This window comes from Dermacentor silvarum, chromosome 6 (genome assembly GCF_013339745.2).
Source record: "Dermacentor silvarum isolate Dsil-2018 chromosome 6, BIME_Dsil_1.4, whole genome shotgun sequence".
NCBI lineage: Eukaryota > Metazoa > Arthropoda > Arachnida > Ixodida > Ixodidae > Dermacentor > Dermacentor silvarum.
Genome location: NC_051159.1, coordinates 136,670,899 through 136,686,487, shown reverse-complemented (window position 1 = coordinate 136,686,487; position 15,589 = coordinate 136,670,899). Strand labels below are relative to the sequence as shown.

Genomic DNA, 15,589 nt, shown 5'->3' with positions numbered 1-15,589 from the left:
AGAGCAACAACTTCGCGCCAATAACATCTTATACCATGTATCTCAGTCTTATTTGTAGAAACGCTGAATTCCAGTAGTGCATTGTGTAGGCGAACTTGTATAACTGTGCGCAAAAATGGGTCACACTGACCCTTAGAGGGCCCCTAAACCACCTCTGATATTTTTTGAACATTGCAAGTAAATATGCTCGTCGAGTTCAGAATGCCGTCACGATCAACGATGCCAAACGCTGCAGCTCTACGCGCCGCGGGCGCCCCTCCCCCCCCCCCCCCCCCAAAAAAAAAAAAAAAAAAAAAGAAAACAATGCCGTGCTCCTCTCCGGGCCTTTCCGGTATCCCCAGTGGTCGTAGTGATGTCACCATGGTGCATCTGGTGTTGCCAACGGGGGCGACGATGTCGATTGGTCGAACAAGAACCTACGACTTCCGGGTAGTCTGCTAGCAGGTACGCGCGTTCCCTACTCTTCCGCTTGTGCGCACATGCGAGTCGGTAATTATAGCCCGCAACGCAAGTGTGAAATCGCTCACGTTCCAACACAGTCGTGCTTAGCGCTCTGAACACAGGGTCCATAGCGGCACGCTTCGCATGAGCACGGACCGGCACGGCAGCAACAGCGGGTAGCCGAAAAGCGCTGAGTCGCAGCTAATCAAGGCCCGTCCACCTGACCGACATGTTAACTCGCCGCACGCCGTTTGCCATTCGCGGGTCGCCGTTCGACGGTGGTTTTGCTCGCGAACGGCGAGATTTTCTTGCCGTAGAGAGGATGAGACCGGGACCCATTTGTGCGGCAGCCTCACCGCCGCTGATCGCTCGACGGCGCCGATATCGTCGCTATAGGCCTTCTCTGGTTCACTTCTAAGCTAAAGCGGGACGGCGCTTCGGAATGAATCGCCGACCCTCACAAGCCGCGGTATTTTTTAACCGTTGTTGTCGCTTCTCGCAATAAATGAACACAAAAAAGAAAATACGCTGATATTAGCGGTGCCGTCGGCTGCGATGCCAGCACGGCCGAGCCGGTCGTCTGCCGTCGGTAGCCGTGCACTGCAGCTTAGCTCGACAATTATCGGAGCTCGCGTTCGTGTGAAGCGTTTGAAAGTGGATATCGTTTTTTTTTGTAAATGTACAATTTACGCATACTTTTTCTAGCGGAAATTATTTTTATTGGAACAGAAGCTGCAACTGATGTTTGCGTTGCCAGTGGCGGAGGCACGCAGCTTCGCGGTCGTCGATTGGCCCGTCGGTCGTGCGGTGGGCGGTGCGCCGGCCGAAATGCCGTCTACTTTGAACACCTCTCGCACGGTAGAGATTCTACGGCACTGCAGGTCGGTTCGCCATCGGTATGTTTGCCGCTAGCGAGGACGTGCCTTAACCGGAAGTGGACAGTATTTTGAAATGCGCGTTGGCGATGACGTATGTCACGTGACATATGGAGGAGCACTCGGCGAGGAGGAGAGACCAGCCGACGAACGAAGAGTAGCGAAGGAAAGAGCGAAACGAGTGAGGGCCTTGTTTTGATCATCAAATGCGTTTAACTCCGTTATTATGGCACCATTTCGAAAAATTCTCGCGGCTACGTGTTCGTTGTCGACTCGTGCACAACTGGAACACCACAACTAAATTTTGACTGCCCTTTAAAAAAAAGTTCGGCAGGTGTTACACTCTTGTAACACAAGAAAGCGAAAACATGCTGCTCATTTGGTAATAAATGAAGTTTTACAATCGGAGTTAGACTTCCTTTGTAAGACATATGGGTAATGCATTAAGTTATACAAACGGGGACTCGACTTCTTGCGAGACATAACGAGCCGCAGTGGGAAATACATGTGTTGCACTAAGGCGACCTCCTGAGCGCCACATATGAACACTTAGCGTAGTACCTAAAGTACAGCGTGTTAGTGCATGCACTAGGCCACCCCTTTAGTCAGCAAGATGACTGCGACGTGACGTGTGCAATCACGCACGCACTATACACACCTTTAGTAAGCCAGAACCGTGGAGCAGCCGTGGCTCCCGCGAAGCGTTCTCGTCTCGCACGCCGGAGGCCCGGGTTCGATTCCCATCCCAACCGAAATGTACTAAATTTTCTTTTGAAAGCCACTAATTAATTTCCCTTGTTTACAGGAACCTCACTGAGAAATGTGATGTCAATCCGATCATTTTTTGCGGCGTCGGCCATTCTTCGTGATGGCGCAGTTTCGCCAAGGTCACCGCCAAGGGCATGCCAAGGGCACCGCCAACATAGACACCTAAGGCTTGCGCCTTAATAACTTCAAGATTCACTCTTATTGCGTTCCTTCAACTGCCACGTTAGAAATGCGTACTTGCTGAGAGAGAGAGAGAGAGACAGAGAGATAGAGAAATAAAAGAAATGAAAGGGAGAAAGGCTAACCAGAAGCACGTCCGGTTTGCCACCCTGCTCTGGGGGAAGGGGGCATAGGGATGTCATGTTTTGCAAATCTCGCGTATGGCAAGTGTGAAACGTATACAGTGCGGATTCTATCGAGATTATTCTGCGGAGGTGGTGGGCGAAAGAGTGTTACAACGGCAACATTTGATGCTACCCAACCTTGTTCTTTCTGCTCTTCTATAAACTGTTTTAGATTGTTCGTTATCATAATAGCGCGGCTGTAGTGCTTTGGGGTTATTCAAGTTCGAATGACGGATTGAGTTTGAATGATCGCGTTACATTTGCCTTTGGAAAAATACATGCAATAAATACATGTGCGACACGTTAAAACTTGGCGTTATTGGTCAGAGTTTGCGTTCGGCTATGTGATGGGCCGCTATCTTGAATATCATATCAGCATAAAGCGGCAGTGCATAATATGCTGCTCACGAGTTTTGTGCGCGAAAAAACGCAGGAGTTGCTTTCTTTTTTTTTCTTTCCCTGCACTCTCGTAACGAGCAGCGTGATATTGCTGAACTGCAATAGCAGCAGAAATTATGTGAATTCCCGCAAATGAAATTGAGAATAGGACATCCGGATAAAAAAAAAAAATCAAGCAACAAAGACTGAATGTGCCACTTGAAAATGATTTTTTTTTTCGTAAACCACGAAACAAGAGTTGTGAGTAACTAATGTTCGTTGGCAACGAATGCTGAAAGCATCTTTCATAACCTCCGCGGACGGTTTTTCTCTTTTATGCCTTAAAATCATACTGCACCAACTCAAAACAGAAAAAAAAGAAAAAGAAAGAAAGAAAACAGTAACAGCAGATTTTGGTTCGTTTGAAATATAATATATGCAGTATTGTCATGAAAGCTCTCGTTTCAATGGCTAGCATTGACATCGGGGTTTTGTATAGTTTCGAGTTTTATGAGATGTATAAAATTAATCGTGTCACTTGTAATGAAGAAGAGGACGCAAGCTGTTGAGTGGTCATTGTTTTAGAAACGAGATCTATCACTGTCGTAAACAAGCTAACTTGTCATTGTAAACAGGTCCCATTAAACTATAATCACCATTACAAGAATTTACTATTGCAATGCCCGTCTTGACATCGGCGTTTTGTATAGTTGTGATTTGTATGCAATCCCTAAAATTTCCAGAGTTATTTGTAAGGACAAATAGGACACAAGCGCTGGAGCCGTCGCTTGCTTATATAGACGAGAGCTCTTTCTTTGTCGTTAACCAGCTATCTTGACCTTGTAAAGATGACCGGTTAAACTAAAATAGCCTATTACAAATACTTGTTTTCTACGCGAGTAGAAAGTCCATCGTTTGATTTCCATATCCTACTTCATGCATGTCCATACATAAATTTTGCCAGAAAGTGGGCTTACAAAATTTTGTCTCGCAGCAATCTTCATGTTATATCTCTATTTGTTTGTAAAGTTTATAGGAATGGTACGTGCTTTCAAATCCAACCAAATGCAGCCTTGGGGACATCATAGTTAGCCCGTATGCGGTCAGTGACTGCGTTAGCAGACGAGTTCTCTCGTAGAAGTCAAGACAGCGCAAACTTATACCGATGCTAAATGTTTCATTGAACTACGACGCGTTCGCGTTTTGAATTTCAAATCGAGAAAGATTCATATTTTTGTGCGCAGGCACATGAGGTGTCTTATAGCCAGGGACGTTGGAGGCCGTTCGTTGTGGTTGCAATTGCGAGATTTTTGAAGCGTTGCTTTGCAGAGCTTCAGTGATCCAGTTCAATTTTCTTAAGGAGCAAATATTGATAAATGCTGCCACTAATACGTTACCTTTTAAACAATAACTTAATTATGTATGGCTAGCGTTATGAGTGCAAAAAAAGCCAATGTGAATTGAAAAACATCAATGGGCGCAAATGTATCGCCTGCTTGTCAATATCAGAGAAAATTATTTCAGCAAGTACCCAAGTAGGGAACGGTTTCTTTTATGTGTAACCTGCATTGAAAAAAAAAAAAGAAAGCAAGAAGAAGTGTCGGAAAAATAGTGACAAGTCGTTAAGAAACACGATAGCGATATGCGTGAAATGTCGCTCCCTCAGTAAGCCGCCTTTTATAGCAAAAACGTTAAAAAGATTGTGGGTTTTTACGCCCCGACAGAGAGAGAGAGAGAGAGAGAGAGCCAGAAGAGGAAACGCAGGGAGGTCAACCAGACGAGCGTCCGGTTGGCTACCCTACACTGGGGGTAAGGGAAACGGGGAATAGAACGAAGAAAAGAGGAAGGGAGTGAGCGCTCAGTGCACGTTGGAGTATGTACAGGGGGCACTATTAAGCGGTCTCTCAAGCCGGTGCACTTCAAGTACTGCGCTATAGTGCACGAATCGCTTTTTGCGCCAGTGACGGATGTGGCCACTGTCCGAGTATCTGTGACTCAGGCAACGGTCTCGAGTCCAGTCGGTTTACAGTTTTCCGGAGAGACAGGTGGTGTACGTCGTAGTGAGGACAGATACACATATGTGCTCGATGGTTTCCTCGCACATACGGGAGTTACACATCGGGCTATCGGCCATTCCCGTGCGACATCAGTAAGCGTCCCAAGGATGTGCAGTGGGAAACGAGGTAGGCCGTTAGTTGAGCTCTCCGGATTGATTTTATGGATCTGAGTTTCTTCAACATACTCGTGAAGCGCGTACCCGAGCCTTCTTGTATACCACCTTCAGCGTAAGGCGGCAGCCGCTGCAGGGATTGAACCTATGACCTCGTGCGCAGCAACGCTTTACCATAGCCACTGGGTGACCACGGTGGGCGAGACGAAAATAGTGCCTAAATCGAAGGTCTTCTGCGTACCGTTCAACGATTGCGCGTAGTTTAAATTAACTTATTTAATTACCTCAATTAAATTTAGTTTATTTACTTTAAGGATCCAAATGCATTAGAGAAACAAGTGGGTTTAAAAAGAATGTACATATACAGGAGTTGACATGGTCACAAAATTAAATTATGCAATGCTGTCTTGAAGTTAGGGGTGTCCGGGACTGTGGTGACGGACGCAGGAAGGCGGTTCCTGCCTATAGACTTGTTATCGGAATGAAAGAGTCACAAAACAAGTTTTCTCCGCAAGACATACCATCTTCTGTATTGGGGTCAAAATTAACGGGAGGAAATATAGCTAGGAGGTGATAGGAGCTGGTCTCTGATGATGTGGTTGAGACGTTTTTTTTTGTCAGGTTACTGTCAGCCTTAGGTGCAATTTAACTGTAAAGCAAATATACCATTCATTCATTTCAGCAAATATACTATTCATTCCGTGCCTCGTTACGAGGCACGGAAGAAATAAATGAGGACAAGTGGCTCTCCGCTGTCAAGAGCCCCGAGGCCGGGGCGCAACTACGGGCTGTCCAGAGGGCCCACGATGCGGCGGTCGGGCATGGCCTGACTGTCCCAACGTGGGAGCGGCCCGCTGCGCGCTGAGTCGTGTACCTCAGGACGTTCATTAAAGTTTTACATCCATCCATCCATCCGTTCATTAGCGCAAACAGATCGATTCAGTGGATACAGGCAGGAATTAATCGCCTTACCGAAAGAAGGCTCTATCCAAATAAAAAAATACAGAAAAACGAAAGCAAATATGTTTGATTATGTGATCGGGCGCAGCTTTTACACTCGTTACAACCACCCGTCAAATATGTTCACGTAGTAACGGGCGCGGAATCCAACGAGATTTGCATGAAAATTCTACGTTTGTATTCAATGCAGCACGTGTGGGAAATTCTTATGGGCTTTATTTCCGCGTCCTACTTTCACGTCCAAAATATTTTTCTTTCGGTTCCGAGTGAGCGACTAAATGTGGCGAACCTCTGGGGATGTACGGTTAAGTGCTTGGTAGCCACGCCAGACTATGATTGTCAATCTATGAGCCTAGGGGTAGAGCACTGCACGGGCCGATTTTTGCAGCCGGGACCGGGCCGGTTTTTACATTGGGGCCCGAGCCCGATCAAAACGTTTATGGCGAGACCCGGGCCCGGCCCGGGCCCGGAAATAATCTACGTTACCCGCCCGGCCCGGCCCGCCACCCTATTACCTTAGGCCCGAGCCCGGCCCGAGCCCGGCTCGAAACCGGCTCGAACCCGGCCCGAGACCGAAAAATACATGTTTTTCAGAGTTGAGACGCCCGAGAATAACTGGCTGCACGTTACATGCGCACCACCAGAAAGCCCGAGCCCGGCCCGGGCCAGCGTCAAAAAACCCGAGCCCGGCCCGAGCCCGTGAAAAAACTGCTCTACCCGGCCCGGCCCGGCCGGGCCGGTCCTGGGCTTTCGGGTAAGCCCGAGCCCGTGCAGTGCTCTACCTAGGGGCACGAAAGACCACTATATTTTGGTCTTATTTGGGTGGCACCCCCTACAAATAACTGTGCCAGTGTGCGGGGCCTGGTTATAAAGTCTCTTGAAGATGGAGCTCCGCATACAAACTATAGATAAGCGTTTACCTAGTCGCTCTGTTGTATGTATGTAAATACTTTTCTTCTTTACCTCATACCCTCTGCTACACTCTCTCCCTGTTCTTTTATTTCTTTACTCCCATCACGCAATCCTGACCGTCGTTCAGGTGGCATAAGACTGCGCCAGACAGTTATTGTGCGATCAGCAGTAATTTTCTTCCTTTCCTATTTATTTATGTATTTACTTAAATAAATTACTATTACTACTATCTTTATTTACATTCTTTGGCGGTACGCCAGGGTTTAGCGCGTCGTGCTGACTCGGACAAGTCTTTTCGTGGTTTCACCCCCTTCCCTACCCCCATACTTTTGTGCCCGACGTTTGACGTATGGGAAGCGGACCACATGTGTTGTATTTCATTTGTTTGTTGATCAGTTGGGTTCAGTGGACGTACGTTTACTGGCCGTCCACTGTCCTATAGTATTCACTCCGATGATAGTTCAGGAAAGAAAGCGTCGGTCTTACTCCGCTCATTGCCCGTGCACTGTGGCATGAGTTCAATCCAAGTCCCGCCAGCAACCTTAGTTCTGTTTTACAGCAGACAAGTTCCACAGCGTGTCCTCGTATGTATATTACTTACACAGATTTATACAAAATTTCTTCACGCAAACCGAACTCCGCTTCCACCCAACAAGCATGTGAATGGTGGTAGGCACATGCTTCAAGTTACCATCGTGCACACCGTACAATGCCATTCAATTCGCCTGCTTTCTACATCCTCGCATATATGTGCCGTGCTTTAAGCGGCGCGTGACATCGAATGTGTTAATTTCCATAACACTAAATATTTTGATAAATAACAAATGTAGCTGTAGAAAAGCGGTAGTGTGCGTCTTTTTCAGCAAACAAAAAACGATAAACAAAGAAAAAAATAACAAATTTGAAATTTTCACCTCTGTAGGTTCGTAGGCACGTTGTGGGTTTAGCCAACGGTAAAGCCGAATTATCGACTTCACATGCTTAAAAAGTCGCAGTTTCACCCGAAAGGCGAAGCATCGATTGCGATAGCAAATTAGTACACAACTATACGAAGTATGAATAGTAGTTTTATCGTCCGTATAAACTTGTGAATATTCGGTCACTAACGAAATTAACAAGCATGCTGTCACGCGTGCACAAGCAAACATGAAGACATCTCCCTCGATGAACGCGGAAACTCGCTGTCAAAACACTGGAGTGAGCAAGCGTGCTATCGTGGCAAGCGTGGTAATTCTAAAAACCGTGACACACTGTGCCAAATGTCCTTCTAAATAGTGGTAGAGATATCATAGTTTAGATTAAGTTTAGATAATGGTTCCAGATTTTCAGCGACTAACTATACCATATTCCCCCTCCTACACCGCCCACAGCGGGCCCAAGAATAAATTCAAATGACTCTGTATTATAAACAGTCATACTTAAAACATTTGGTTCTGAAAACACCAATGTTTAAAAAAAATACAGTAAACTTATACAGGCGTGAGCTTCTTTCTCCATACACATAACGACGGTTTTCGAGGTAAACCTGAAGAAGGTAAAACCACGAGCTTGACATGTGCGACGTGCAGAGCCGTTCATCACTGTACCCCGTCGCTTTCACAGATACGTCAGCTCAAGGCGCCCGCGGAAGCCTTTCAAACTGACGGCTTCGTTTTGTGAGGCTTGAAAACACACGCCCACTCCTTTTTTTTTTTTTAGGGAATGCTCGGCATAGTAGGCCCTCAGGGCCAGCCTTGCGACACAGCGAACGTTGACAAATGTTCCGCTGTTGCGACCTTGTACATAACGGGGAATTTTGTTGCACAAATGTTGCTAAAAAATAAGTGACGCGAACAAACTGCTTCGGCGTGTACACCCGACTACTACGTAATAAAGTGTCGCGCTCATTCAACGTGGCGGTCAATGCGCTTGCGTGAATGAATTACCTTAGGTGCGTGGAAAAGTTGGTGTCAGAGCTTCTTTATAGTGATTTTCCCCCTCTCGGCTTCATTATATTTTAAGCTCACCATAGTTATTTGGGGTCTTAAGTATCTTCACTGAAAGTAGAATGTATTTTTGTTTGCGTCACGTGAAATTTATGAAAAAAAAAAACAAATGTTCCCTTGTGTTGATGCTTCTCACCTGCTACCAACATGTTACTTATACAGGGTGTTTTTTTAAACCACACCGATTTTGTTTTTTTATAAGGAAGATATAAGCGCAGCGAACGTGGCGTTCTTGTGGAGGAATTCCTAGGCAATGCAGCTAGACGTTCTTTGCCGCTAATAATGCGTGTCTCAGAATGCTAACAAAAATTATTAATTATCTTGTTATTAGTGCCTTAGGGGCAGTTGTTTAAATCGCAAACTTGAAGGCGGTCATATTTTAATGCACCCTCATTTTTAAATCCTGAAAATTGCACCAAATTCTAGATGTTCATAATAAAATTTAAGCTGTGAATCCAGGCAATATCGGAGTAGTGGAGCGTGACGTGAGCACAAAATGGGTGCCATGAAAAGGGAAGCGCAGTCGTTACGGCCGCAAACTATGAGGGGTGATGGAATTAGAAAATTTGCATGCGCAAGTATGAATCAACTAACTCAAGACAGAGGTAATTGGACACCACTGGGAGAGGCCTTCGTCCTGCAGTATACATAAAAATAGGCTGATGATGAGGATCTCAAATAGGGTACTATTTCCTGGACTTTAAAAAAATTGGGGGCGTTAATATGTGACTGCCTTCAAATTTTTCATTTAAACACGGCACTAATAAGGCACTAATAAAGGCACTAATAAAAAGATTACTAATAAATTTTTGTTAATTAGTCTTTTGAAGCTCAGGTTATCAGCGGCAGTGTATGTCTGCCTCACATAACAACTCCTTAGGAAAAAACTGTCAGCCCTTCCACTGGGGTGCAGATGGAAGACCAACGAAGCTGTACTATGGTGGGAATTATTTATTTCCAATTATGACTCTTAAGATGTGATGGTGTAATTGGTTATTTGAAGTATTAAAGAATGAGAAATATATATGATCCGGTGGTTTGCATTTGTTTAGTGACCACAGGGACCATGCCCTTATGATCGCTGCGGTACATCGCCATAGGGTGTACGGCAAAGGTTGGCACGTTCTTCATAAACACATCACCAACGCCGCGCGCGTTCGGTGCGAACGCGGGCAAAACGCCGCCGTCGTCGACAACAGTTGTGCGCGTTGTTTGTGTGACCGCACACAACCGCTGTCAAAACGCTGACTACGTGACGGAGCGGCTAAATGCCGTCATCTACACTGTTAGGGGAGAGGCGGGCGAGAGCCCAGAGAGAGTCGGCGGCACAAGGCCGTTTCACATGGCGCGATTGGGGCGAAAAAAATCGTTCTGTCGCGCACGTCGCAGAGCGATTTTCGCTGGCAGCTGTCACATGCGTCTTTGACCGCGCGATTTCCGTCGCAGCGACGCCCAATGTTGCTGCCTGCTCACAAAGTATCCATGCCTGCATCGTTAAATAAAAACAACATGGAAACTAGTCAAATATTACAATTTCATAATATTTTTTTGAAAATAGAATAGTACACAATTTTTCAGCCCTTAAACGCGTTGAGACTTTGCGATCGCTTAGTCCGCAGCTGCGGCGAGTGAAAATGCTGCACAAACCGCATAAGCGTGCGGCGTGGTGGGGTGGTCTTGATTTGTACACTCTAGTTGTGTTGTTGCGGTACGATGGAAGCCACAACTCTTCTCCTGGAGGAGTATTTGCTTCTCCAAAAGAAGCTACTATTAAGTGTGCAAGTGCCTGGCACAATTTGTAGCAATGAAGACGTTGACAACGGCGACGATCATGAGGGTACGTGCCGTATGTTGAAGGCGGCGTCAGCTCCCGACTGGATAGCATGCAGCTTCTCCTTTTAAATGAATTGTGCGAGCTGGAGAAAACAAAAATCGTTGACGAAGCTCCTGAGCCACAGGCGCTGGTGGGTACGTACGCTCTGTTAAAACATTGAAACTGGTGCGCGACATTGCTCCGCTGAGATTCCAACACGCGGTAAAACAGGAAAGCGCCTATTTCGACGGCGCTTGCTGTTACATCACGTTGCTCCGCCCACATCGCGCCGATCGCTGCGACTCAGCGACGGAAATTCCAACATGTTGGAATCCCGTCGCGGAGAGCCCGCGACGTCGCAGCGGTCGCTGAGCGACGGAATTCGCTGTGTCGCTGTGTGAAAATCGCGCCATGTGAAACGGCCTACAGGCGGCAGAAGCCGGCAGGGCTGGGCGCATGCGCCACAGTGGGAGAGCGGGCACGCACACACACAGTCTAGGGTGCCTCGATGCCCTCCTCGCCCACCGCTCCCCTTCCACTGGGAAGTCGCGTTTGCTCTCCGCCGCGCGTTCGCTCCCCGTGAAAGCGCGCGTCTCTCGCCCTCACGCGATTTCACTCGCACATAAGTCGTGCTTGCTCTCCGCCGTGCGTTCGCTCCCCGTGAAAGTGCGTCCCTGGCCCTCGCGCGCTTTCACTCGCACATACAGCATACGGCCAGTGAGAGTTTTTTTCTATGCACGCCGTAGAGATGGTAAACCAGCGAAGCTGAAATGTGCGGCCCCTGGCATGAGCCACACGTGATTTCTTTCTTTCTTTCCTTCTTTCTTCCTTTCTTTCTTTCTTTCTTTCTTTCTTTCTTTCTTTCTTTCTTTCTTTCTTGTCCCTGGCTCACACCCGAATATCCAATGCGGGTATGCGCCACACGTGATTTTATTATCATTATACGTGGCGTAACTGACGAGCATGTGATGTTATTGATGTCATGAGCTATCAGTCATGTTAGGCATACATTCGTACCCTTCCAACCAATTTTGGTAGATACCAAGTGAACGAGACGTGAGTTATCGATAGGTTTATTTCCGCCGTAGGGTTTCTGTGATCAGACTGCGGGTGTTTCAGCGTAGGCATATACAGCTACGCTGTAAAAAACCCAGTATGTTACGCGCTGAGATACGGCCCTGGGGATTTTCGCGCCCGCTCTTTTTTACTACTGTCATGAGACGGAATTGGCACGCTACTAGTTAAGTAAACAACGCTGCAGGCATTGTTGCAAATAAAGAAGAAGAAGATGTCATCCGAAGTGCGTGTCGGTAAGACTAAGAAACGGGGTCATAAGAGACGCGGTCGTCGCAACAGGAAAGAGACAGAGCCGATCATTGACGAGGCTGCGGCGAGGCAGTGCGGCGAGTCCCCAGTTAGCAGACAACGCAGCAGTCGTGGTCGTAGTCGGAGTCGCTCGCAGCCGGTGCCCAAGGACGCGACCGAGCTGCAGCAGCAGTGCCCTGCGCCGGTGTCAACCACTGGAACCCACCACAAATCGTCCATCAGTGTGTTTGTGCCTGCTTGGGAAGCAACGGCCCAACCGCTTGAAGAAAGGAGACCGCAGCCATCGAGGAAGCCGTCTACGCACCGACACCACAAGTCTAAGGACGCTGCAGATTCTTCGCACTTGGTTACACTCCAAGACGCATTGGCTATGGCCGCTGCCGTCGTGACAATAACGTCGCCCGTGCTCAAGCAAGAACACGTGACAAAGCCGTCGTGTGCGTCGTGTGGTGGTGTCCCGGCCAGAGGCTCTGTCGTACCACGGATCCTCTGCGCAGTCTCGGTTGGCGTTATGCTGGTGAGCGCATTAAGCGCCAATTTCCTGGCAGCCGGCAGAACCCAGCCACCGACAACGTGCAGATCCCAGGGCTGCCTGTACCACGCGTATCGCCTCGCATCCGCTTACAACAAAACAGCGGACCCCTGCGTAGACTTCTATGCCTACGTCTGTGGCCGATGGCAGGCATTCCATGAGGGAGCTCGGAATCAGGCAGAAGATGCTGCCATGGCGCTAGCGGTGGACGTGATCAGCAGCCTGGCGCGACCTCTGGCCAGCAACAGAGTCGTTCGTAACCTTGTTTCGACATGCGTCGCTAATCAGTTGGGCGTCAGTGCAGATGCATTCATTGACATTGCCAAGCTTCTGGGCCTTCCCATGTCCACAGAAGACAAATTTTCAGGCCACCCGATGGACCTTCTCGTCCGGCTCTGCCTTCGGTGGAACCTAGGCCTAGTCTTCGACTTGCGAGTCATCTCTGACAGCCGTAATCCTTTCCTTTTACTCACGAGACACCGGAAGCATGTGGTACCGGAAGTACGTAATGCTGCTAGCCGCTACGCTTGGAGACACGTCCAGAAACACATCAACGCATTCGCCAGTGCCGATATGCAGCTGTTGCGTGCCGTGCAAGAAGATCTCTTTAGCGCCGTGACATTCGAGCGAGAAGAGCAGACATTACTCAGAGTGGCCAACCTAACCATGGCCACGACATCGGTTCAAGAGTGGGTGACATTTCTGAATGCCCACAGCAGCAGCGAGCAAACGTTCAACGAGAGCAGTCTAATTGTACTAGAGAACGTCGGCGTGGTGAAGGGCCTTGATGGCGTTCTGACCAAGTACAAACGGGAGGATGTCGTGGCCAGTGTTTGCTGGGTATTTGTGGAAGAGTACCTGTGGCTCTTAACTGACCTGCGCTCCAATGATTCACAGGCGACAACAAAGGAAAACTCGAATATGGAGAGCGATTCCAGACTATTGCAAAGACACAGACCTGCAGCCTGCCTGGCCTACGTGGATACTTTTCTGGGACTACTCAGTGGGGCTAATCACATCAAGGACACATTTCCGGAGTCATCGCAAAGGCAGCTGAATGAAATCTTGCAGAGTATCGATAAGGAACTCATTGTTCTTGCCAACGCATCCATCTGGATCGACGCCAAAACAAAGGAACGTGTTGCAGCAAAGGTTCGAGAAGTGCAGCGAGACGTGTGGCCTGAAGTCACAGTTTTAAGCATCGAAGCGCTCCTGGCTCTCCATAGCAAGATGCGAACGTCGAAACATGACAACTATCTTGCTGTCTTTAATAAGTCGAGGTCACTCCTTGGCAGCGAGCGCTATTCGGACGTATTCTTTGGGAACCTGAAGTCTACACCATTAGGAGATACCGGTTACATTTATCACGTAAATCGCGTTCTCATGTCTGTGGCCGTCATCAGAGCTCCCTTCTTCTATCCGTACACGCCAAGCTCTGTAAACTACGGAGGTCTCACTTCTGTATACGCCACCCAGTTGCTCCGTCTCCTGGATAAGACGGGAGTGACGTTCAACTCCAATGATAGTGGCGCGTTGTGGCTGAATGAAAGTAACATGGAGTACATGCAGAGAGCAGACTGCCAGCTGGCAGACGTGCAGCGAGGTGACCACGTGCCGTTGCTGCCTTTCCTGCCAGCGTTAGAAGTTGCGTATGCTGCCTTCTCAAGGCAGCCTGACCTGGATATTGCAATTGACGCAGAGGATTTGGGACCCACGTCAGGTGCCAAGTTATTCTTTATGAGCTATTGCCACGCGCTGTGTGGCAAGGAGCGGTATGGTGGAGCTGAGAAATGCAACTTCCCTCTACGCAATTTTCCGCCTTTTGCAGCTACTTTTGACTGTTCGCCAGGGACATGGATGTCTGGTGGGAAGTGCTCGTTTTTTGGAGGCTAACTTAGCGTTGTGAAAGTGTTTGTTCGATAGCATTTTTGAACATGGTGACAATGTTTAGACCTTTTAATGTATTGTATTCCGAGTTCTGAACGCCATCTCCTTTTATAACTGTGCGCGGCAGCTCGGAAATGATCCCGCATACAGTTGGGCGTTCACGTCGCAGTTCACGTCGCATCGAATTGACGTTCAACGTCGAGCGAGCGCCTTGGTGGGGAGGATGGTAGGAATGACTGGTCCGCATTACCAAGGACATCTTGAAGCGCGTTCTAAGTCGTAATTCCCTTCTGCGCTCTGCACAAGAGGCGACACCCAAGCTGCTACTACGACTTAAAGTTGGAGACGTTGTCCTGGTGGACTTCTACAATTAGCCGCCTATCCTGTGGAAGCTGGCCCGGGTGACGGAACTGCTTCCTGGTTGCGGCGGCGTCGCTCGAGCGCGCCGCCTGAAGCTGGCGTCCAACTCTATGATAAGGCGTCCCGCCCAGAAAGTTTACTTTCTTGAAGCCAGCAGCCTGTAGCAATTTTGTCGGCCGCGGGAATGTGTTGCAAATAAAGAAGATGAATAGTCGCTGAGCCCGGACAATGGCCACGAGCGCTGCTCGCTGAGTAGCTGCCAGATGACGAATGATTCAGACGTCCGGGTCCGTCGTTGTTCAGCTACCATTCAAGTGGTGCTGGAACCCGGGTTTGAACCAGGGTCTATTATGGTGTATGGATGGCCACCTTCGTCTTCAAAGGAGAGCTGGTCCGTTTAAAAGTATTCTCGCAGTATGGAGTGGTTTTATGCCCACTTACGAAGCTCTATGCCGGCGTCCGCTAGAATGGATCTTGCCTTTGCATAAATTTGGTACGCTATCTAAACGCTGTTTGCACAGACTAACAAGTCGTCTACAACGATGGACCCGGACGTCTGTCTCGTTCGTGATCTGGCAGCAAGTCAGCGAGCAGTGCCCGTGGCCGCTGCTCGTGCTCGGCGCACCTCCTTCTCCTTTATTTACAAACGGGAGCAGTCATCACCAGCTATTCGACACACGTCGTATACGTGGCGCGCACAACGCGTTCTGAATAGGGAGCCCACATGTAACGCTGTTTTACAACAGCGTTGCATGTAGGCTCCCTAGTTCTGAGGCAACTGTCTCGTATTACATGCCCTGTATCCAGGTGGTGCAATTCATTGAGCACCATCTGCGTA

At 48.4% G+C, this 15,589-nt stretch overlaps 1 protein-coding gene across 1 annotated transcript; it reads left to right on the top strand.

Moving 5' to 3' along the window:
* The first annotated feature begins 11,934 nt into the window (after positions 1 to 11,934).
* Positions 11,935 to 14,397, top strand: LOC119456916 (neprilysin). The gene has a single exon (XM_037718732.1). It carries the CDS (start codon positions 11,935 to 11,937, stop codon positions 14,395 to 14,397), a length of 2,463 nt encoding a protein of 820 aa, XP_037574660.1.
* The last annotated feature ends 1,192 nt before the right edge of the window (positions 14,398 to 15,589 follow it).

Coding starts and splice junctions, on each gene's coding strand:
- LOC119456916 (XM_037718732.1), top strand. CDS start 11,935: ATGTCATCCGAAGTGCGTGTCGGTAAGACTAAGAAACGGGGTCATAAG.